The sequence below is a fragment of the Dreissena polymorpha genome, chromosome 6 (genome assembly GCF_020536995.1).
Source record: "Dreissena polymorpha isolate Duluth1 chromosome 6, UMN_Dpol_1.0, whole genome shotgun sequence".
Classification (NCBI taxonomy): domain Eukaryota; kingdom Metazoa; phylum Mollusca; class Bivalvia; order Myida; family Dreissenidae; genus Dreissena; species Dreissena polymorpha.
In genome coordinates this window covers 42,124,778-42,151,325 of record NC_068360.1, presented here as the reverse complement: position 1 = coordinate 42,151,325, position 26,548 = coordinate 42,124,778, and the positions used below count along the sequence as shown (strand labels likewise).

Below are 26,548 nucleotides of genomic sequence, written 5' to 3'. Positions count from 1 at the left end.
CTTTATTCTCTTGTGCTTGAGAAAGCCGGAGTCTTTTGCCATGGCCTTCAGCATCTGACCTAACTTGTTGACACCCAATTGTTGACGCAAGAATCACCGGGATGCAGTGTCATTTGTGCGTATTGCCAGGTAGAAAAGATGCTTTGAAGAAAAATCAGATGGATGCATATCCGAGTACAGCTTGTAAATTAACACAGGATTTCTTGGTCCAGACGATTGTTTTCTACAGTCCAAGGGGAGCAACTCGCACTGACTTCTTCAAAGGGGAGCAACAACAACAGAACCTATTTGCATAGTGTTAAATTTACCTAATACTTGAGGTTTTAATAAAAATAAATGACAAAAAAAACACGTTTTTTTTGCTACTTTCCTTTGTTTTAAGGTCATTAAGATTGACAAACATTTGAGATTGTTTTTATTATTGATGCACTTGGCAAACACAGATGACGAGGTGCGTGGGAAAAAGTAGTCCCGGTTCGGCAGTTGATGACGTCATTTCGTGCCATTGATTATAGCCTTGCTGTTGATTATAGATGAAATTTAATAAACGGGGCTTTAATCAACCGAATTCGCTGTAAAAGTGGGATAAAATCCGTTTCCAGTGTTCTCCAGAAAAATTGGATTAGTCAGTTATATTTTCAAAGTAGCTGGCTACTAAGCAATAAAACATGTGTATTTGCACCATTTCAAATGATATTTTGGGGAAGCGTAGCTGGCATCTAGATTGAACGTAATAAGTGAAATCGCCGGCTGTTGGTACTTCCGGAGAACATAATTTTGCATTTCATCCTTGCCTCCGCATTCCAAGAGAAGCGGCCACACAGAAGAAGACTGAGTAAACATGTACAATGATGACAATGATGCCAAACATCCAATATCTGACAAAGTTCAAGGGCAAATAACACCGCAAAGAATATCCTGACATGAAAATGATGTCTTGCACTTCTACAAACAATAAATAACATATATTAAGTCTTTTGTTCATAAGAAGAAAACTAATAGACAAGGTCATGACATAAAGTACAAATGTACAATTATGTAAGTATCCAAAACTTGGACGTCAAAGGCACATACCTCTGCAAAGAATAGTACAACCTAACAAACCTGAAGATTTTTTATTTCAATTGAAGTGGGCTCAGAGAAATGATCACTTTAATGACTTTGTCAGCTACATGTGATTATTTTTCACAATTTCGCCCTTTCTCCCATTAGAAGTAAAGTGAAAATGGCTTTTGCAACCAGCATAAAACGAGTACAGCCTGAGTAACTCGCAGTCTGTTCAGGTTTTATGCTGTTTGCTGCTCATCAGAAACTAAGGGTTGGAAATGAAGCCTTTAAAACTTGTATTTAGTAAGAAAGGTATTTAATTAAATGTAACTTTCTAAGGAACTACAAATGCGTCAAAAAATGTATCTAAGTGGGAAAGGGTGAAAAAAAGAAAAACAGGTACATGTACTTAAGTATGGATATTTCCTTATATGAACCTAAGGAAAGCTTAACAGAAAACATTTTGCTCGCTACTTTGATTAAGAGCAAGGTCTTTGCACTGATCAGCTGATGTTTTTCTCCGCTCCAAGATTCAGAGAATTAATAAAGTTTGGCTTTCATTATATGAGCAGAATTAAAATAACTCTAGGGAATAATGATCCTTTATTTCACCATGTCTCATGATTTATTGAATTACAGAAGAACATTGGTGTTGAACTTACACCTATCAGCAGCAAATGTCAGCTATCACAGTTAGACGGAAGGGGACAATTTACTGCCAGAGACATTGTATAAAGCAACTTATGTATACACTTAAACTCTGTTTAAATGCAAATAGCAGGTAGAAAAAAGCATAAAAAGTCCTGTTTTATGAAACACAATGACCCGTATTATGCTTTGAAGCCGCATAGCAGCTATTTAAAAAAAATATCTTAGGTTCATAACTTCAGAACAAAATTCACACTATATCTGTTAGTCACAAGAAGACACACATACCAAAAATCAGCTAATATCTTATAGCATTACGTACAAAACCTCAGAAAAATGGAAAATTTAGAAGTCCAAGGGCAAACACTTTGCCAAAAATATATGGACTTGAACGAAACTCACACTTTCTCTGCGAGTCATGTAGGTAGACTCACATACCAAAAAGCAGCTACATATCTGAAATCTTTTTCTTTTTTTTTCATTAATACAGTTTTTACAGAGAACTTTTCGAAGTACCAGGCACATCATTTTGGTACTAGGCACATCATTTTGCCAAAAATCAATGGACCAGAACGAAACTCACACTTCATCTGTAAGTCATGTAGGACGACTCATATAACAAAAATCAGCTAAATATCTGAAAGCATTTTGTAATAAACCTCCAGAAAACAGTTATTACAGAGAAAATCCAAGGCACATAACTTTGCAAAATTATCAATAGACCGGAACAAACTTCACACATTATTTGTATGTCATGTAGGAAGACTCACTTACCAAAAATCAGATCAGAATCTTTAGGCGTTTCAAAACAAGGGCTGTTTGTAAAACATGCATGCCCCCCATATGGGCTGTCAGTTGTAGTGGCAGCCATTGTGTGAATATGTTTTTTGTCACTGTGTCCTTGACCTTTGACCTAGTGACCTGAAAATCAATAGGGGTCATCTGCCAGTCATGATCAATGTACCTATGAAGTTTCATGATCCTAGGCCTAATTATTCTTGAGTTATCATCAGGAAACCACTTAACTGTTTCAAGTCACTGTGACCTTGACATAAGACCTAGTAACCTGAAAATTAATAGGGGTCATCTTCCAGTCATGATCAATGTACCCATAAAGTTTCATGATTTTAGGCGTAAGCATTCTTGAGTTATCATCCTGAAACCATCATACCATTTCCAGTCACTTAGACCTTGACCTTTGACCTAGTGACCTGAAAATCAATAGGGGTCATCTGCCAGTCATTATCAATGTACCTATGAAGTTTCATGATCCTAGGCGTAAGCATTCTTGAGCTATCATCCTGAAACCATTTTACTGTTTCGAGTCACTGTGACCTTGACCTTTGACCTAGTGATGTGAAAATCAATAGGGGCCATCTGCCAGTCATGATCAATGTTCCTTTGAAGTTTCACGATTCTAGGCCAAAGCATTCTTGAGTTATCATCCTGAAACAATTTTACTGTTTAGAGTCACTGTGACCTTGACATTTGACCTAGTGACCTGAAAATCATTAGGGGTCACCTGCCAGTCATGATCAATGTACTTATGAAATTTCATGATCCTAGGTGTAAGCATTCTTGAGTGATCATCCTGAAACCATTTTACTGTTTCGAGCCACTGTGACCTTGACCTTTGACCTAGTGATGTGAAAATCAATAGGGGTCATTTGCCAGTCATGATCAATGTACCTATGAAGTTTCATGATCCTAGGCGTTAGCATTCTTGAGTTATCATCCGGAAACCATTTTACCATTTCGAGTCACTGTGACCTGAAAACCTTTGACCTAGTGACCTGAAAATCAATAGGGGTCATCTGCCAGTCATGATAAATGTACGTATGAAGTTTTATGATCCTAGGCCTAAGCGTTCTTGAGTTATCATCCGGAAACCATGTGGTGGACGGACAGACCGACCAACCAACATGTGCAAAACAATATACCCCCTCTTCTTCGAAGGGGGGCATAAAAAGTCCAGAAAATGAAATGCCGGACGGACAGACAGACGGACATATTTCTTTTGAATATGAAAATCTCTTATTAAATCCAATTTCAAGATTATGCAATCTCCTAAGTTTCCTAAATGATTAACTAGGCAAAACAATACAAATAAGACCTTTAGACTGTCTATATAATATGTGCAAATTCTAATTACCTTTAAATCTAGTTTAACCCTTTCCCACTCAGAGGCAAAGTGAAAATGGCTATGTGCAAACAGCGTTAAACCAGAACAGCCTGCGAGTAACTAGCAGTCTGTTCAGGTTTTATGCTTTTTGCTGCTCATCAGTATCTAAGGGTAGGCAATGAAGACTTTAAAACTTGAATCTAGTGAGATAAGTCTTTAATTTAAATTTCTAAGGGACTGCATAAGCGCGAAAATACGTATCTTGACTGCAAGGTCAAAAGAAATACTCTAATACTACTACTTTCAATTGGTAAAGGGTTAAACAACAATTAATGAAAGAGCTTTATATTAATAACTACCTTGCCTAAGGGCCATTTGTTGCCTACTACCTACTCCCACCTACTTAAAGGTGCATAAATATTGTACGAGTCTTGTTCTTGGAAAATTGGGCTTAATACATGTTAAAGCGGAAAATCTGGGTCGACACTATACACACATGCATTGTGCCCACTTTTCCAAGAACGCAGCTCATATACATTGATATATAATACATACTGCTCAAAGACCATGTAGAGCATGCCATCGGAGCTGTAGGTTTCCAGCAGCTCCACTATGTGTGGGTGTTTTAACATGTGACATATGCTGGCTTCCCGCTTCAGGTCTGAAATACAGGGAACCAGAATGTGGCAATTAATACAGGGAAACAGAATGGAGCAATTAATAGGTGATAAAAAGGGAACCAGGATGTGGCGCTGAAGAGGTGTTATACTCTGATGTGTGGATTCTTCAACATGTGGTATATTATGGTCTCCTGCTTTCGGTATCAAAAACAGGGAACCAGAATAGATTAATGGAAAGGTGGTATGAATTGCTGAGAGATTGATTCAATATGCGACATACGCTGGCCTCCCGCTTCAGGTTTGAAATACAGGGAACCAGAATGGGGCAATGAAGTGGTATACACTTAAATACAGGGAACTTAAATGAGGCAATTTAATAGATGGTATACACTGACATTTTTCTGTATGCATCAACATGTGACATGTTGGCTTCCCACTTCAGATCTGAAATACAGGGAACCAGAATTAACCCATGAATACGTTGCTAACACTAATTTAATCATGCTTCAACATGCTGGCCTCATCATGCATGTCTGAAATACCATACATGGGACCATGAGGCAATGCAAAGATGGCATACGTTGATGTGTGGGTGCTTCAAAATGTGGCATATGAAGGCTTCCCCCTTCAGGTCTGAAGAACAGGGAAACCAGAATGGACCAATGAAAATGTGGTACACTCTGATGTATGGGTGCTTAAACATATGCTGCTTCAGGTCTGAAAGACAGGGAACCAGATTAGGGCAACAAAAAGGTAGTATACAATCATTTTGTGGGTTCTTCACCATGAGGCATACTTTGCCATTCAAAGATATTTGATGTTTTGATACAGATTCTTAACATTAGCTTTTGAATGACCGCCAAAAAGTTCGGCCATATTCAGGAAACAAATATGGCAGAGGAAATCACCGGAGAATGGACAGAAATAATGATAGCCATCTATTGTCGGTGATTGTTCACAGTCCAACAGTAAATTACAGAAAGCTTATGGAATGATGTGCTAGCTGGTGAGGACAGGAGACAGAAATCATCAAAACCTCATCATGGCAGCTATGTGTGCAATTATCGACTTCATGTGTCATGTAATTCTGTGAAAATAATTAATATATCACTGGGTGCAAAAAATCACGTAACTTTTTTCCTCCAATAAAAACAGGAAAGGAGTAAGTGACTGAATTATCAACATGAAGATGAAAACCTGTCATTTTCATGAACATAATAAAGAAGAAATTGTGCTTGATACAAACATAATTGTTGATTGGGCGTAACAAAAATAATTGTTTGTTTCCGGTGGCCCGACCCTACCTAATTTTTTGCCGCCGGTCCTAATCTTTTTTGAGCCCAAAATTCGGAAAAAATCGGACCGCGTATTTTTCGGCGACGGTCAATAAACTTTTCTACGTTATCCGCATATCATTTTTATTGTTATTGAAGCGCACGTGGTAGCTGGCCAATCCGAACTTATCGAATCGGCGATCGATATTGGTCAAGTCAGCATTCAAGTCACAAGGTAGCTGGCCAATCAACATTGAGTTTGCTCACACATAATATTGGGTCATTCATGCGCAGACACAGTACACTTGGAATACACAGTCAGTTTATCTTGTCGTCTGCCAACAATATAGCGGCCGATGGCAAACTTCGTATTTAAAGATTAGCAAACCAAAAGAAGCGTACCAATAAATAAATTATTTCTAAGCTGATTACTTAACATCTTTCTCCCGACTATCGATCTGAATAAAAGGATGATAATTAAATAATAAGTTCTATTTCGACGATGTTACACCTTTTTGCCGATTATCGTTTGGAATTTAAAGGTGATAATTAAGTTGTTTTTTACCCACAAAAAATGCTATTGTAAAGCAATATGTCAACCAAATTGTATATTTGCTAGGTTTTGCAATGTCTGAAGTCAAACGATATGCACATTTTATTTAATGTGGCAAACGCGTACAATTTTTCGGACTGTCGTTTTCGGATACATTATTTTTTGTCGATTATAATTTATTTTCGAAGTTCTTTATAGAAGAAATAGAATGACGAATGCACATGTGGTGATACGGACGGTGTGGTTTATAGTATTTTAAATTGTATTCAACTGAAAATACAATTGGAAAGACTATAAAAAAGAACAATTAGTAAAGGCTCTGGATGGGGTTGGGGATCTGCCCTTTATTCCTGTTGGATTCCTGCGGCTGCGGTTCCAAGACCCCCGGCCTAATTTTCAGGATTTCAAATTTGGAACAATCGACACCGCTATTAAATGTTCATCTATAAAATAACTTATGTTTGTACTTTGACAAGTACCATACTAATTATTTCTATATTGAAAAATGTATGTTACATTAGGCGTAACAAAAATAATTGTTTGTTTCCGGTGGCCCGACCCTACCTAATTTTTTGCCGCCGGTCCTAATCTTTTTTGAGCCCAAAATTCGGAAAAAATCGGACCGCGTATTTTTCGGCGACGGTCAATAAACTTTTCTACGTTATCCGCATATCATTTTTATTGTTATTGAAGCGCACGTGGTAGCTGGCCAATCCGGACTTATCGAATCGGCGATCGATATTGGTCAAGTCAGCATTCAAGTCACATGATAGCTGGCCAATCAACATTGAGTTTGCTCACACATAATATTGGGTCATTCATGCGCAGACACAGTACACTTGGAATACACAGTCAGTTTATCTTGTCGTCTGCCAACAATATAGCGGCCGATGGCAAACGTCGTATTTAAAGATTAGCAAACCAAAAGAAGCGTACCAATAAATAAATTATTTCTAAGCTGATTACTTAACATCTTTCTCCCGACTATCGATCTGAATAAAAGGATGATAATTAAATAATAAGTTCTATTTCGACGATGTTACACCTTTTTGCCGATTATCGTTTGAAATTTAAAGGTGATAATTTAGTTGTTTTTTACCCACAAAAAATGCTATTGTAAAGCAATATGTCAACCAAATTGTATATTTGCTAGGTTTTGCAATGTCTGAAGTCAAACGATATGCACATTTTATTTAATGTGGCAAACGCGTACAATTTTTCGGACTGTCGTTTTCGGATACATTATTTTTTGTCGATTATAATTTATTTTCGAAGTTCTTTATAGAAGAAATAGAATGACGAATGCACATGCGGTGATACGGACGGTGTGGTTTATAGTATTTTAAATTGTATTCAACTGAAAATACAATTGGAAAGACTATAAAAAAGAACAATTAGTAAAGGCTCTGGATGGGGTTGGGGATCTGCCCTTTATTTCTGTTGGATTCCTGCGGCTGCGGTTCCAAGACCCCCGGCCTAATTTTCAGGATTTCAAATTTGGAACAATCGACACCCCTATTAAATGTTCATCTATAAAATAACTTATGTTTGTACTTAGACAAGTACCATACTAATTATTTCTATATTGAAAAATGTATGTTACATTATGATATGTGATATGCCCTTGTTGTCATTAAAAGAATATAAACAAGTTGATAGAGAATGTATATATAATTATTTCAAAACCAGTTTTCGCGCTTCGAAAAACAAAAACCTGGTCGGCTCAAAGAAATTTTGGGACAGCGCTAGCCCTAGTAGATAGACCCCACGACACCAGTACATAATATAATCTGAAAATGTGGTCCTTTGGAAGCATAAACTGCATCCAAGAAATATAATAGCACACCCAGTTTGATTGGGTCTGTTCATGGTGATAATGTTACATGCAACACCACTCGCGTCCCCCAAGCATGGCTTTTGGGCTATTTAATATATTATAAATTATAAATAATATACACTGTAACTCCAATATAGCGCGGTCAACGGGGTCCAAGCCGCGAAACAGCGTTATAACGGATCCGCGTTATAGGTTTTGAGCTCATTTACTGCAGGGCGCTATAAAAAAACAGGTATAGAATAGCCTATAATATAGGTCATGTATATTGCCATGCTGTGTTGACGCAAATACATGCATATAAACCGAATCGTATCGATAACAGTATACATACCGCTTTTCTTATGTGCACATTTATCCGATAATCCAATGAAATTACAACATCACTTAAACAAGAGCACCGCCTTGCGGGTGCAGACCGCTCATCTATTTTCTTTTTAAAGGTGAAGGGACTCTCATTTTCAATCACAAAGGAGGGAGGAGTGGAGTGAAGAGGGGTGTATAGTGTGGGGTTGTGGACATTTATTACATTATCTTCCAAAAAAGCGAAAAAAAAAAAATAAATAAAAAAATCGGGGGGGGGGGGGGGGGGGGTATAGTGTGAGGGTGTGGTGATAATTTGTGAGATGATCTTAAAAAAAAAAAAAAAAAAAAAAAAAAATCAAAAAAAAAATTTGGGGGGGGGGGGGGGGTGGGGGGTGGGGTGGGGGTATAGTGTGAGGGTGTGGTGGTCATTTGTGAGATGATCTTATAAAAAAAAAAAAAAAAAAAAAAAAATTAGGGGGGGGGGGGGAGGGGGGGGGAGGGGGGGGAGGGCACGGGGGATGGTTTGGGTGAAGTCTATTGTGGTATGTCAGGTAAGAGTAGTTTCATCAAAGTATCAATCAAATCTAATCATAAATAAAGAAGTTATGGCAATTTTAGCAAAATTTAATAATTTGACCTTGAGAGTCAAGGTCATTCAAAGGTCAAAGTAAAATTCAAGTTGCCAGGTACAGTAACCTCATGATAGCATGTAAGTATTTGAAGTTTGAAAGCAATAGCCTTGATACTTCGAGTGGATCGAAACACAAAATTTAACCATATATTAAAAGTTACTAAGTCAAAAAAGGGCCATAATTCCGTAACAATGACAACCAGAGTTATGCAACTTGTCCTTTTACTGTACCCTTATGATAGTTTGTGAGTGTTCCAAGTATGAAAGCAATATCTATGATACTTTAGGGGTAAAGTGACCAAAACATAAATCTTAACCAAATTTTCAATTTTCTAAGTATAAAGGGCCCATAATTCCGTCCAAATGCCAGTCAGAGTTACATAACTTTGCCTGCACCGTCCCCTTATGATAGTTCATAAATCTTGCAAGTATGAAAGCAATAGCTTTGATACTGTAGGAATAAAGTGGACCTAAACACAAAACTTAATCAAATTTTCAATTTTCTAAGTATAAAAAGGGCACATAATTCTGTCAAAATGCCAGTCAGAGTTACATTACTTTGCCTGCACAGTCCCCTTATGATAGTTAGTAAGTGTTGCAAGTATGAAAGCAATAGCTTTGATGCTTAAGGAATAAAATGGACCTAAACACAAAACTTAACCAAAATTGTCAATTTTCTAAGTATAAAAAGGGCACATAATTCTGTCAAAATGCATGCCAGAGTTATCTAACTTTGCCTGCCCAGTCCCCTCATGATAGTAAGTAAGTGTACCAAGTTTGAATGCAATAGCATTGATACTTACTGAGAAAAGTGGAACTAAACGCAAAACTTAACCAAAATTTGCAATTTTTTAAGTATAAAAAGGGCACATAATTCTGTCAAAATGCACGCCAGAGTTATCTAACTTTGCCTGCCTAGTCCCCTCATGATAGTAAGTAAGTGTACCAAGTTTGAATGCAATAGCATTGATACTTTCTGAGAAAAGTGGACCTAAACGCAAAACTTAACCGGACGCCGACGCCAACGCCAACGCCAACGCCAACGCCAACGCCAACGCCGACGCCAAGGTGATGACAATAGCTCATAATTTTTTTTCAAAAAATAGATGAGCTAAAAATAATAATCTTGAACATTAATGACGATATATGTTTAAGTACTCCTATAAATATGAGGTCGATTTACATCGTAATCGGTAGATTATGTCTAATTATTTGGACTTATGTTTAAGAAATTCGTAAACACAACCGTTCGCATATATGCCATTTTCAGAAGTGTTAAGAGTACAGTGCATTATGGGGCAGAGCTTTCATTCGACGAGTGACTTTAAATTTAGATTGAATGCAATACGACTCATGTACAAAAAATTGTTTTATTGTGTCATACGCATGCAAAAAACGTGTTTCCCGGGCATCTGATACCGCGCGAAAATGAAAGTGAAACTCTGTTAACAATTGCCGGTACACTGCGTTCGCATGTAAATAAATCGTCTGCATTATTTAATTTCTTATACACGAACTGAAAGATTAAATGACATAATACTAGAATGATAATGAAATGACAGAAAAAGTTGTTTTATACAGTAGGCAGTATATTTCACAGCCGCTCATTTAATATAGTCAAACTGCAACCATATCAAAGAAAGAATGTTTCAATCGTTTTGAATTACTTGAATTGTATAACTATCGCGCTTGCACTTAACTTATGGAAATTATCGCACTGAACCGCTCTGATGAGGAATACATGTAATAAACACTGACACGCGAGTTTTTCACACCTTTATTGACATTACTCAACAGATTAACACCAATTAGCTGTCGGTGTTGTTTAACCTCGAGGCCATTATAATCGGTTCAACGGACGGTTGAATAAAGCAATCAACATGACTGTGATTGCCGCCATCTTTGAATTGTCTGAAAATACATGAAGTTGCATAATACGGATTTGAATCAGAAATCAAATGGAAGGTTGGAGAAAAAATGGGATCCAAGCACCCTCCGCGTTATATTGGATTCAGCGTTATAACAGAGCGCTTTATATTGGAGTTACAGTGTAGTATATACTCCATGATTCCAAAGAAACGGAAAGTATAACAACACTGAATCCCTATAGACACTGAGGGTCAAGCTTACTGCGACTTTAGTTATGCCTTTTATTGGTAATAAAATGGACTATTAAAGCCGCTGCCAGAAGTCAACATTAAACGCGGAAATAAGGAAAGCAACAATGAAAAATTAATGAACAGCAAGTTTTTATTTCATTAAAGCATTTAAATAAAGCCATATTGCATTACATACATCATCAAATTTATTGTACATACAGTTGTACACAAAAAAATGAGAAGAAGATACACCATGTACGACATTTTCTAAAAAAAAATTATTTTTAAAAATAAAATTATTTGCCTACCTACCTACCCTAATTTTTTAGGCCATGTCAGTGGAAACTAACATATTTTTTTTTTAGGCCTTGGTGCTGGAATAACTATTTGCATTTGCACAATAGATTTGATCAATTGACACACTTCTTTGTATTAAGTTTTCATCAGAAGACTGTGAGACTTCTTTCTGTGCTCAAACCCTTTTTATACCCTTTCAACAACAGTGATCAGTTTACTTCGGGCTTTCAATTACATGCTGTTTCAGAAGTGGTAGGAACATAAATGTTCAAGTACTTAGAAGATTACTTTAAGTGTCCACAACCTCCCCACTATAACTTGTTATAGTGTCTTATAATTACCCTTACTAACAATTATAAACTGTATATGAAACAAGAGGTGTGTTCGTCAGAAACACAATGCCCCCTATTGCGCCGCTTTGAAATAACATTTCAATATATTATTTGGCAGGTTTAGAAATTATCTCCCTTTTATAGCTTATTACTTCCCTTGGATTGTATTTTTTTTACTTTTGACCTTGAAGGATGACCGTGACCTTAAAATTTGTTTTTTATTATATCCTTTAAAAAATATTACTTCCCTTGTGAAATTGATCTGTACCTGCCAAATGATATAAAATAGAAATTATCTCCCTTTAAAGCTTGTTACTTCCCTTGGATTTTGTTTTTTTCAACTTTTGACCTTGAAGAAAGTCCTTGACCTTGACCTTTCACCACTCAAAATGTGCAGCTTCATGAGATACACATGCATGCCAAATATCAAGTTGTTATCTTTAATATTGCAAAAGTTAAGGCCAATGTTAAAGTTTTCGGACAGACACACAGACAGACAGAGATGTTGTGTATGTGGGTTAACATAAATAGAGAACAACGCAGTACGTTTGGTGGCCATTTTAATACTACATTGTATGACCAGTGGTGAGCATGCAGAAATACATAGAGGGCGTGGCTATGATACACATGATTGAACATTAACCAATCAGATTCATGATAAATACATAACAATTCTCCCCTTTTTAAAATTCATTGATTCCTGAAAGAAAATAATACAAGAAGATACATATCATATAGTATTCAACAATTGGAAGGAACCAGTGACATATCAAATTGAGTTTAAGCATGCCAACAAAATCATCAGAACATTAAATTTTTCAGACAGATAATGTTTTCTATACTGGCTTTTCTCCTGTGGTCAGTCAGTGTCAGTTATAACTAATGATACTCTAGCCGATCTGGTTTACGACGATTACGCAGCGGATAGCGTCTAACAGCTAGGTGTTTCTGACTGCATGCCAGTCGTTTCAGTATCTGAACGCGGAACTAATTGTGGCAATTGATCATCATTCGTTTGTTCATTGTTTACGCAACGCGGTTCGTAATTTACCGGGGGAACACTTTCGAGAAGTGTCTGACTGCTGACCTCTGTAGATCTTAATTGATCGACATGCAGTTTCCATATCACGCGGTTACCAACATCAACTTTGTATAAAAGTGGTCCGTCGCGCGATATAATGCACCCACTGATCCATTTATCTCTTGCTGTTGGACGGTAGTCTCGCGCGAGACCAGTTTGGCCTAATTCAAAATCGCGATAAATATGACTATGATTGTTTAATCTGCGAATCGTTAACAACCGTTTGTGTGTCTCGTTTCATCAAATCCAATTTTATGCGCAACGTGCGCCCTAGAAATAATTTGGACGGTGTTTCGCCTGTTGTAGCGTGGGGGAAATTTCGGTATTGAAGCAAGAATGCATTAAGTTTCAAATTCAAATCATCTGATTCTGTTCGCATAGCACGCCATGATGACTTAAATGTTTTATTAAATCTTTCCACTAGACCGTTCGTAACAGGGTTGGCTACTGCCGTGCGAATGTGTACAATACCATTACTTTTCACGAATTTCGTGAAACCGTCTGAAATAAACTGACTTCCATTGTCAGTAACAAGTTGCTTAGGTAATCCGTACCTGGCAAAAATTGTTTGAAGAGCTTGTATTGTTTTCTCCGTAGTTGTGGATTTCATTACAATGATTTCAGGTCATTTTGAGTGGGCATCTACTAAAACAAGAAACATGTGACCTAAAAATGGATCTGCGTAATCAACGTGTACGCGCTCAAAGCTCTGTGTGGGCCATACCCACGGGTGTAATTGTACCTTAGCTGGTGATTTCTGTTGCATTTGACAGCCATTACACTGCCTTGATAAATGCTCTAAATGGCTGTTGATGCCAGGCCACCAGACATAACTTCTCGCTAAAGATTTCATTCGGACGATACCTGGGTGGCTGACATGTAGTAAAGATAACACGTGCTCTCGCAGTTTGACAGGAATAATGACTCTGATGCCCCACATTAAGCATCCGCGCCGAATTGTTAATTTGTTACAGCGCGAGCAATAGGGTTTTATCATCGGGTCATCAGTCATTTCGTTCCAGCCGTTTTGTACGTAATCGAACACGCACTCTCGTTTTGTTTCCCGGTTAATTTCAGCACTCGTCACAGGAAGCTGCTCTAATTGCGACGTGTGAAATAGGTCTGCAGTTTCGAGATTTGTTTGACCTTTTATTGGGGCGGGTAATCTTGACAATCCATCGACATTTGTATGATGTTTAGTTTTCTTGTACTGAATGTCATAATCGAACCCTGAAAGAAACATTGCGTACCTTTGTACGCGCGCGGCTGAGGTCGAGGGAATAGATTTACTCTGGCTAAATATTGACGTTAGCGCTTGGCATTCCGTAACCAACATAAACTTTTTTCCAAAAAGATAGGGGTACAACTTTTGAACAGCCCAGTAAATTGTAAAGCTTCCTTATCCATTTGCGCGTATTTACGTTCCGCTTTCGTTAGAGATCTTGACGCAAATGCAATTGGCCTTTCAGAACCGTCCTGCATTACATGAGACATTATACCGGATATACCATACGGAGACGCGTCGGTCGCGAGGCGTACTGTAAGTTCTGGCCTGTAATGAGTAATAACTATGAATTTACGATTTTTCTCAAGGAGAGATGTCAGCGGTTTAATGGTTGTCGCGAGATTTGGCAAAAATCTGTGATAGTGATTAAGCACCCCTAAATATGCTCTCAATGATTTAATGTCTCGCAGAGTCGGTGTGTTTAACACTGCCTCAACCTTATCCTGACATTTCCAGAGTCCTTCAGCGTCAATCTCATGACCACCGTATGTAATCCGTTTTTCAAAGAAAACACATTCGTCTTTGTTAACTTTGATTCCAAAGAGCTCTAACCTGCTCAAAACTTTATCGAGATTGTCAAGGTGTGTACAGTCATTGTCATCTGTGACCACTATATCGTCCAGAATGCACTGTACTCCGGAAATCCCTTGCAGAACTTGGTCGATTGTTCGTTACCATATTGCTGGGGTAAACGCAGCGCCATACAACATCCGATTGTAACGATACAGACCACGGTGCGTGTTAATTGTCAATAATTCCTTGCTTTCTTCGTCACATTCAAGCTGCTAAAATGCTAGTTGTAGATCGAGCTTGCTGTATTTTTGCCCGGGAGACTAATTGACAAGAACGTCTTCCAAGCGTGGAAGAGGATATTTGTCAACGTTGATTTCTTGATTGACAGTTGCCTTAAAGTCTCCACAAATCCGAACATCACAGTTAGGTTTTACAACGGGTACAATGGGTGTTGCCCATTCACTAGTGTTCACTTTCGTCAAGATTCCCTGGCGCTCAAGGTTATCCAATTCTTTTTCAGTTTTTGGTTTGAGCGAGTATGGTACAGTTCTGGCTTTTATAAATCTAGGTCTAGCATTTTCCTTTAGCGTTAACCTAGCCTTGATGTCTTTTACCTTTCCGATGCCATCACTGAAGACAACGGCGTATTTCTTGAGCATGGATTGTAGACGCACATTCGTCGACAAATGGTTGACGGATACGATTTTGTCCCAGTGTAATAGTATTTCTTTTAACCAATCTCTACCAAGGAGACTCGGACCGTCACCTTTCACAACACACAACTGCAGATGTTTGTGTTGGCCATTGTATGAGACTGACACCATTTCAGTCCCTTCCTGCTCGAGAACTTCTCCGGAATACATCTTGAGGATTGCCTGTAGTCGTCGCATCTTAACTTGACCGAACAACTTCCGGAATTTAGTGTTTGACATCAGCCTGACGGCAGATCCGGTGTCCACTTCCATTGTCACGCTTACGTTGTTTATTTCCGGTTTTATGGTGATTCTTCCTTTGTCACCACTGAGTGACTCTTCACGGAATTTATAAGATGCACGTCTTCAACGTCGCTGCTTTCATCCACAATGTCATCATTTTCCAATGCGTTGACATTATTCGTTAAAGGGCATACACGCTTTGTGTCCTTTGGCATTACATTTATGACAGGATGCATTTTTATACCTGCAATCCGCCGAATGGTGGTTCGTTCTGCCACAGTGTACACACGTCGACCTGGAACGTGATTTATGCGTGTATTTCTTGTTCTTCGGCGGTATATTTGCAGTCTCCTTAACGCAGTTGACGTTGCTTCCGGCGTTTGATGTTTGCATCTCAGCGGCGTTCCTTGTTGCGGTTTCCATCATTATGGAGATGTCAATTGCTCTGTTGAGTGTCAATTCTTCTATTGACAACAGCTTCCTTTGGGTTGCTTCGTCTTTGATACCGCACACGAACCTGTCCCTAAGAGCATTATTCAATATCGGACCGAAGTCACAATATTCGGACAGCTTCCGAAGTTCGGCGACATACTCGGTTACACTCTCGCCAATGGCTTGGTTCCGTCTATGAAAGCGAAACCGTTCTGCTATAAGCAGTGGCTTCAGGGATAAGTGGTTCCTTAATAGATCACACAGTGTTTTATAGGTTTCTTCAGATGGCTTCTTCGGAGCAGTAAGGTTACGAAGTAATCCGTATGTTTTTTCTCCATCTAGCGTCAACAATGCTGCCACCTTCCTTTCATTAGCAATGTCATTTACTAAGAAATATTGTTCGAGTCTTTCTTGATAACTCTGCCATGACTCAACATTACTATCGCATGCGGTAACGTTCCCGATGAGTCCAGCCATTCTATGATAATACTAGTCTTTTACGCACATTTACTGAGAAAAGGATAAAATCCTGAAATATTAATCATGCTGTTTTTCAATCAATAATCCTCGTCACCAATTTGTTGTGTATGTGGGTTAACAAAAACAGAGAACAACGCATTACTTTGGTACGTTTTAATACTACATTGTATGACCAGTGGTGAGCATGCAGAAGTACATAGAGGGCGTGGCGTTGATACACATGATTGAACATTAACCAATCAGATTCATGATAAATACATAACAAAACGGACTGACAGTTCAACTGTTATATGCCACCCTACCGGGGGCATAAAAATGTGAAGAATATTTACTAAAATATTATTTTGATCTGGAGCTCTGATGATTTACTCCTTGCAAGTCTGAAGATCAACAGGCTAACACTCCATCAGACACCTTTAAGTCACCATGGAAAAAGGAAAGCACTTTATTATGGCCACTTTTTATTTAAAAAGCAATAAAATACCTCCATTACGCTAATTAACAGTGATTGATCATAGTCTCCCTGCTCTTTTGTGATTCTACAAAGGCAGATTTTATTCTATTATAAGTCAGGTTACACCCAATGATTTTCCTCTCGGTTCTTTCAGAGGAAAGTAGAAATTCACTATATGAATCCACAGATTAATAAATAGATAACCGGGTCCATCCTATAACAATGTATAATTATCTCTGCTTCACACAGGAAACACTTTTCAGAATGACAGGCCCGTACTGCGGAATGACTGATTAAAAATAATAGAGTCATTGTCTGTTGCTTAAAAAGAATAAACAATTCTGGCAGAAAATACATGAGCCTGGCTGTCTGAACGGGGCCTTATACATGTGCCTAAAGTGTTATCCAAGATTAGCCTGTGCAATCTACACAGGCTATAAAGGAACACACTTTCAGCCTAGACTCAATTTCTGTTCAGAAGAGACTTTCATTTTACAAGAAGAGCTGTGTTTGTGAAACACAATACCCCCTAATGCGCCACTTTGAAGCCTCACAGCAGCTATTTTAGAAAACAATGACCTTTGACCTTGAAGGATGTCCTTGACCTTTCACCACTCAAAATGTGCAGCTCCATGAGATACACATGCATGCCAAATATCAAGTTGCTATAATCTTCAATATTGCAAAAGTTATGACCAAGGTTAAAGTTTTGTGACAGACACACAGACAGACAGACAGACAGACACATACAATGACAGACAGACAGGCCAAAAACAATATACCCCCGATCATTCAATCCAGGGGCATTAAAATGTCCATAAAAGCAGACTGCACAGGCTAAACTGGGATGACACTTAATGCACATGCATTAAATCCAATTTTCCCACAGAAAGGCTCCAATATCATACAAATAGCAACATTGCCAATGTCTGTGAAAATATTTAATTGCAGATTGAAATGAATAAGTTGCTGAATTTAATTACAAATTTTGATATCAGGCTTTAAATACTCAGGCAATAACATTTTTTCCACGGTGAAAAAAATAAAATTAAAATTCTAACCACTTCTATATGCCAAAGTCCAAATGAATTTAAGCACATATCTACTCTCACCAACAACAAAAGGAGACAAGAGTTCCACTGACAGGGACATATGACCCCCCTAAACAGGGCTTTGAACTAGTGACCCAAATTTCAGTAGGGGGTCATCTACTGTTCAAGGCCAATGCACATGGAAATAATCAAGCCAATCGATCAATTCGTTGACAAATTGATCAGAAATGATTTTCACACTTATTGTGACAGTGACCTTGACCTTTGATATAGTGACCCCAATTTCAATAGGGACCATCTACTGTCTAAGGCCAATGCACATAGCAAGTATCAGGCCAATCGGTCAATTTGTTGACAAGTTTTTGATTCACAACGATTTTCCCACTTATTGTGACAGTGACCATGACCTTTGACCTAGTGACCCTAATTTCAAGGGTCATCTACTGTCCAAGGCCAATGCACAAGCGAAGTATAAAGCCAATCCGTCAATTTGTTGAAAAGTAATTGATCGGAAATGATTTTAACACTTGACCTTGACCTAGTGACCCCAATTTCAATATGGGTCATCTACTGTGCAAGGCAAATGTACACGAGAAGTATCAAGCCAATGAGTCAATTAGTTCAAGAGTTATTGATCAGAAACAATTTTTACATATATTGTGACAGTGACCTTGACCTTTGACCTACTGACCCCAATTTCAATAGGGGTCATCTTCTGTCCAAGGTTAATGAACATGTGAAGTATAAAGCCAATCAGACGTTTCGTTGAAGAGTTTTTTATTGGAATCTAACTGGTCTACTGACAGACCGACAGACCGATGGACCAACATCCAGCAACACAATATACCCCTTCTTCTTCGAAGGGGGCATAAAGAAGGAAAAAAAACGGTAATAACCACATTAATTCATATCATCTTGTCTCGAACTGACTTTGCAAATGAATGAATTTCATAAATATGCAGCCAACGTTTCTTAGATCCGGCATAAGAACTCGTGGTTCTAGAGGTTCCCATTAACTGTGACAGAACTAATGACAAATGCTGACTTATTAAGGAAAACCACTGTCACCATGCAGCTATGCTCTACGAAATCATGCAGCATGAGAGACTTTAGTCTCAGAAGTTCAAAAATCTGTGAAAAACAAGGACATTTTCATTGTTGTTTTTTCTTGTAATTTCTTGGGGATGGGGAACTTTTGTTGTTTCGGAGAATGGTAGGAATCTCATTATTGTTTGGCATTGTGTTGGGGGAGGAGATGGAATTCTTCACAAGGGAACAAAAATCCTGAGGTAAATTCAGATTAACGGGGAAAATTAATTATTTAAAATATTGCCTCTGAGGGGATGACATTACTTATGATGGCAAAACTACAGACAACTACAGGAGAAATAAGAGTTATTTTGCAAAAGTAACTTTAGAATACCCACATCACTTATATATGAGCTATGATCCAGGGCAAATAACTCAGGAATATTCAGATAACTTAACTTGCTTCTGTGGCATTCATGGCATAACATTCATTTTGACTGCATTCATTGCATGAAAAGATGTCTTTAAAAGCAAAGGTTTTGTTAAAGGATGTCTGCATTCATCGCATAATAAGAACATGAAAGCTGCAATAACATTTCTAAATGTCTGCATTCATGGCATAATAAGAACATAAATTGTATTAGAACAAACAAGACTATTGCCAAGCAATAATATATGTCCCCTACCGGCTCCACCATTGTCAGAATTAAAAACAAATAATTATTTGTTGCCATAACAACCAGAATTTTTGACATAGGAACAAAATGAAATGACGTGCATAATGTCCATATTGCAATCTATCCATGCTTCAAGTTTCACGAAAAAATATGAAGAACTTTTGAAGTTATCGCAGGATGCAGAAAACCACCATTTTCAGCAGTATTTCTAATTAATTTGTTGCCATAGCAACCAGAATTCTTGACGTAGTAACAAAATGAAATGACGTGCATAATGTCCATATTGCCATCTGTCCATATTTCAAGTTGCATGAACAAATATGAAGAACTTTTTAAATTATCGCAGGATACAGAAAACCACCATTTTCAGCATTATTTCTTGTCTATTTGTTGCCATAGCAACCAGAATTCTTGACGTAGAACAAAATGAAATGACTTGCATAATGTCCATGTTGCCATCAGTCCATATTTCAAGTTGCATGAAAAAATATGAAGAACTTTGAAAGTTATCACAGGATCCAGAAAACCGCCATTTTCAGCAGTATTTCTAGTCTATTTGTTGCCATAGCAACCAGAATTCTTGACGTAGGAACAAAATGAAATGACATGCATATTGTCCATATTGCCACCTGTCCATATTTCAAGTTGCATGAAAAAATATGAAGAACTTTGAAAGTTATCGCAGGATCCAGAAAACCGCCATTTTCAGCAGTATTTCTAGTCTATTTGTTGCCATAGCAACCAGAATTCTTGATGTAGGAACAAAATGAAATGACTTGCATAATGTCCATATTGCCATCTGTCCATGTTTCAAGTTGCATGAAAAAATATGAAGAACTTTGAAAGTAATCACAGGATCCAGAAAACCCCCATTTTCAGCAGTATTTCCTGTCTATTTGTTGCCATAGCAACCAGAATTTTTGACATAGGAACAAAATGAAATAACTTGCATAATGTCCATATTGCCATCTATCCATGTTTCAAGTTTCATTGAACAAATATTAAGAACTTTTAAAGTTATCGCAGGATCCAGAAAAGTGTGACTCACAGACAGACAGACGGACACACAAAGTGCAAACCATTAGTCCCCTCCGGTGAAACCGGTAGGGGACAAAAAGGTCTGCAATCATGGTATACTAAGACCAGTTAAGCTTCAATAATATTGCCAAAAGTCTTCATTCATGGTATAATAAGAATAATTATGTAAGCTGCAATAATATTGTCAAAGGTCTGCATTCATGGTATACTAAGAACATGTAAGCTGTAATAATATTGCCAAAGGTCTGCATTCATGGTATAGTAAGAACATGTAAGCAGAAAATAATATTGCCAAATGTCTGCATTCATGGTATACTAAGAACTTGTAAGCTGCAATAATATTGCCAAATGTCTGCATTCATGGTATACTAAGAACATGTAAGCTGCAATTCATACTCAAAGGTCTTCATTCATGGTATACTAAGAACATGTAAGCTGCAATCCTATTGTCAAAGGTCTTCATTCATGGTTTACCAAGAACATGGAAGCTGCAATAACACTGGCAAAAGTCTGCAATCATGGTATACTAAGAACGTGTAAGCTGCAATCATATTGTCAAAGGTCTTTATTCATGGTTTACTAAGAACACATAAGCTGCAATAATATTGCTTAAGATCAGCATTTATGGCATAAAAGGATTCCTTAAACTGCAAAACCACTGCTAAGAAGACATGCCACGATGACATGCTGGAACATGTGAAGCTTTTATTGCTAAGTGCAGAAACCTTGAGCTCAGAAAATTGGTTTTCTAGTCTGATCTTATTTTGTCTTAATCAAATTTAAGGTTGTATTATGTGGCATGTGATCATGCCATAGCGTTCAGTTTGTTTCATATTATACGAAATTGCATTTATGGAACCAATTGAGGAAAAAATTTAGAATGAGAAAGAGAACCTGCCTTGGGCGCTTAAAGCAGAATAGGGAAAATGCTTTCATAATACAGGGGACAAAAGTTCCACTCGTCCGCTCGTATTGACGAGTGAAATCTTGAAAGGACGAGTGAATTTCCCTAAAGCACTTGTCCTACAGGACTAGTGAAAAAAGCTGATGTTAAAATATGTTTTTTCTGATCAGTAAGACTCTTTTTCATTAAATAAAATCATTTTCTTAAAGCATATCTATTCCGAAAGTAGAAATCAAATGAACCGGAAATTGTAATTGTAAATTTCATACAGCAGGTGCGCGTTGTTATGCGAGACTGTGTCTTGAGTAAATATTGGCTTTTAAGTGTAAACTTTTCGCGTCCATGTTGACAGGGAACCATCCGACTGCATTCACTGTAAGTATTGATTTTTAAAGAATTATTTAACCGCAAAATACGTTTTAAAACCAGTCTGAATTTGGTCTGAAAAGTGTCTGACATACGAGCCTTCTTTAAAAGGGGACAGGGGCGATATTTAAACGTCCGTTCTTTTGTGATCAGCTGGCATGAATAACTGAGTAAGCAGCATTTTAGCAGTGATATAGGAAACTTTATTAGTCATATCAGCCCTTTGCAATCTGTATTTTATACATATTTGAAAAAGGAGTGCATGTGTTTGCAGGACGAGTGCAGTTTAGAAATATTTTTGTCCCCTGTATTAGCAAACAGCTGACTAAATATACAAGTCTTGTTCTGGGAAAACTGGGCTTTATTATTGCATGTGCATAAAGTGGTGTAGCAGATAAGCCTGTGAAGTTTCGACAGATTAATCAGGGACAACACGTTCCCCTATTATTGCATTTTTGTTTAAAGGGAGTCTTTCTTTAGACAGAAAGTGTTGTCCCTAATAGGCCTGTGATGACACAAGCTAATCTGTAGGGACTGTAACACTTTATGCACATGCATTAAACCCCATTTTCCTAGAACAATTGAGCACTTGGCGGGAAGGTAAAATAAATAGCAATAGACTCAATCCAAAACCTATTGATGGTACATTCTTTTTGGAACTAATGGTTTCTAGTCAAATACAAGGCAAATTAAACAAAATTCGCTATTTTGCTGGAAAACAATTCCTTTTATATATTGTGCAACTAGAACTATTTGTGGAATAAACAAGAAATGTGTTTGTTGGAAACTATGTCCCCTTCTGCGCCGCTTTGAAGCTATATATTTGACCTTTGACCTTGAAGGATGACCTTGACCTTGACCTTTCATCACTCAAAATGTGCAGCTCCATGAGATACACATGCATGCCAAATATGAAGTTGCTATCTTCAATATTGCAAAAGTTATGGCAAAATGTTAAAGTTGGAGCAAACAAACCAACAGACCAACAGACAGACCAACAGACAGGGCAAAAACAATATGTCCCCCACTATAGTGGTGGGGGACATAAAAATTGGCAAGGTTGCAGGAGATAAACTGAAAAGCAGCGGAAACTTATTCAACTGAAAATGCATAAATGGACCTTGGCTTTTTGATAAGTCCATGACTGGTTGTTAATTTGTCAAAATTCATAACATTCTTAATTGCAAAAAGCCTGCATTTTTCATTCAGCAAGAAGCATTTCTTGCTTGCAATAATTGTGCAAGTTGAAGAAGTGCAAAATAAGGAAACCTAACCATGGAAATTACCTTCAGTGCTTAGACCAGGACTGGAAGTGAATTTGGCAACATCGACTATCTTGACTGCAAACAACTTGCGAGTGTCCCTGTGTAGACATCTTCGTACAACGCTGAATGGACCCCTAAAAATAAATCATATGCAAAGAGTTGCCACATCTGAGTTGTGCTCTTGAAAAACAGGGCTCAATGAACTCAATGTAGTCCCAGCACAGGCTAATCAGAGCCGACACTGCACACCATGCAAATTGTCATCTAATGAAAGTCTCTTCTAAACAAAAGTACAGACTTGGCAGAAAGTGTCGTTCCAGATTAGCCTGTGCAGACTGCACTGTATCATGGTAAGTTGAGTGTAAAGTTTCTTGTTTTCTAGCCTCTGTATTCAAACAGAACATAATTCTCAAAATCATCACAAGTATCTTTGTTAGAAGACAGTGTACCAATACTGAACTACAGTGTTCAGGAATGCATACTCTCCATGCACACACTGTTTAAACAAAATAAACGAGCTTCGCTTTCGCTTGAAAATGAGCTTAATGCATGTGCGTACAGTTTAGAATTATATTAGCCTGGCAGTCTGCACAGGCTAATAAGGGAAAACACATTTTTATGGAATTTTCTATTATTACAAAAGTCTCTTTAAAACTAAAATCTAGTACACGAAGAAAGGCTAATCAGGCACAACACTTTACGCAAACGCATTAAGCCCCATTTTCCCAGAATGTGGCTCACAATTTTCATGCAACAACTTTGATGTTACAAAGTCCAAGTATTTCAAAATAATATCAGAGTCTTTATAAATATGATCTTCACACTGTTACAATGTGTGTGCAACTTATAATATACATTCCAAAGTTTCGTAGCTTTCTGTCAAGAATCAGTCTGTTTCACTAAGATGAAATAATCAAATATTTATCAGTGGCCACTCGACCAGGATTGTTTTTCTGACTGCAATCTTGTGTATCTATCCCCCTTGGAATGTTCAGTGTCCATCAGAGATTTGATATCATAGAAAAATATCAATAGTTCTTACATAACTTTAACAGAAGAACATTTTTACCAACATAATTCATTTATAAACAAGAGCTGTGTTTGTGAAACACAATGCCCCCTACTGCGCTTTGAAGCCACACGGCAGCTATTTTAGAAACAAGGTTATATTTTGAATGTAAAGGTCACAGTGACCTTGACCTTTGACCTAGTGACCTCAAACCATGTTTGATTGTAGATCTCAATGAGATGCATGCACATGTGCAGTTTAAAGAACATTGACCAAAGAGTTTTCATTTTATGAGCAAGGTTTAAGTTTTGGGACAGACACGCATACAATGACAGACAAACAGGCCAAAAACAATATTCCCCCTGATCATTCGATCTGGGGGCATAAAAATGAATAATTGTAAGTAAATGTTATTGCCAATTTCAAACAGAAAGATAACAAAAATTATGGACCTATATTACAACTTACAATTCAATAAGAGCTTATAATTGTCCCCTACCGGTTTCACCGGAGGGGAGTTATGGTTTGCGCTCTGTGTGTCCGTCTGTCAGTCCGTCCGTCCGTCTGTCACACTTTTCTGGATCCTGCGATAACTTTAAAAGTTCTTCATATTTTTTCATGAAACTTGAAACATAGACAGATGGCAATATGGAGATTATGCACGTCATTTCATTTTGTTCCTACGTCAAACATTCTGGTTGCTATGGCAACAATTTTTTTTTTTTTAATGTGACAATGTTGGAGCAGGTAGGGGACATATATTGCTTGGCAATAGTCTTGTTTAAAATGCTGCATCAGATATTGATATATATATAAACGTGGGACAGTTCAAGAACTTTTCAATGTATTCTGAAATGTTCAAGAATTTGTGCTACATTATTTTTATGCACATCCCATGAACTGTGCACGTAGTGTTCAACAAGTAAAATGAATAATTCAAGAATGATTCAAGAACTGTCAGGATTCATTTCAAATGGTAAGTATGACTTTAAAAATACAACTGAAAACAGTAAACAAAGTCAAAGAAACCAAAAACAAGATATATGTTCGTCAGAAACACAATGCCCCCTACTGCACCGCTTTGAAATAAAATTTCTATTTATCATTTGGCAGGTATAGAAATCATCTCATTTAAAGCTTATTACTTCCCTTGGATTTTCCCTTGGATTTTGTCCAATCCAACGGGGGAGGGGGGGGGGGTCTATAGACAGTCAAAAATGACCAAGTCAGACATCACTGTCAACCAAGGCCTGTGGTTTATCAAAGAGATCATAGCCAGATTTCATCATGTATCTATGGATATAAGTCCACAGGTATGTGCAGGGCTTTCCTTTGACCCGAGCTCCCAGGTTTTGACGCTTGAAAATTACAGAAGACCCCTTTTTGACTCTTGAGAAAATTACGTCATGCGTCACATTTGACCCGGGGGAATATACCGACTTGCGTCAACGAGATCAAAAGATGTTAAGACTAAGCGATAATTGGCTCGGGGCGGAGTATCTCATTTAGTACACGCTAATCGTTAACGCCCGTTTCCAATCATCGAAGCACAAGTCCACCCAGTAGGCGGAGTTTGGTTAATTAAGAAATCTAGTATTGACCAATTAAAACACTGCTGGTTCGATGACGCGTGTATTAACTTTCCATTATTTATCATAGCGTTTGTTATAAGCTGTTAGCGGAAAAGAAGTGTATTAAACCCACCTAGTTGCAATATTCCAACTCCCAGCTATTGACCCTCTGAGCTGTACGTATGTACTCATAAAAGCTCAGAGCATTTAAGAAGAACTATAAACCCACCAAAACAGAATGGACTCATCCGCGTCAGTTTTAATAATATTCAATATAAAATAATAACATCCATATCCACATAACACCATAAAGCATATTTTGAGATATTTCCAGAGTATGGCAGAATGTATTTCCAAAGCTGAATGCACCCATCACTGTTTCACTTCATGATTGCTCAGTTCAAAGACGCGTGAAAGTTATGCTGGCATATGTACTGTCTACAACGTCAAATTACACGCTTTGTATCAAAGTTGCTAAAAGTAACTATAGAACCGATACAACTGGCCTTGTGGCAAAGTGACAATTTTTGCATGAGCTAATTGATTACAAAATACATGTAGGCGTAATAATTGACCGTTTGAGAAGGCATAGAAAACGGCGTGTTTGTCGCACGTCTTCAGTGAAGATGGCACATGAAATAATTAAAGGGCGTCGGAATTTTTGATGGGATTAAATACGGAGGCACCTTTATCG

At 37.7% G+C, this 26,548-nt stretch overlaps 1 protein-coding gene across 8 annotated transcripts in view; it reads right to left on the bottom strand.

Annotated features, from left to right (window-relative positions):
- The window catches only part of LOC127833572 (peripheral plasma membrane protein CASK-like), a 184,186-nt gene that overhangs the window by 124,924 nt on the left and 32,714 nt on the right, over window positions 1–26,548 (bottom strand). For all 8 annotated transcript variants that reach the window (XM_052358900.1, XM_052358899.1, XM_052358905.1 and 5 more), the window contains exons 3-4: window positions 23,296–23,408; window positions 4,373–4,478 (exon numbers count right to left, since the gene is read on the bottom strand). In XM_052358900.1, the coding sequence (XP_052214860.1) occupies window positions 4,373–4,478; window positions 23,296–23,408 (219 nt within the window). The remainder of the gene's footprint in view (window positions 1–4,372; window positions 4,479–23,295; window positions 23,409–26,548) is intronic.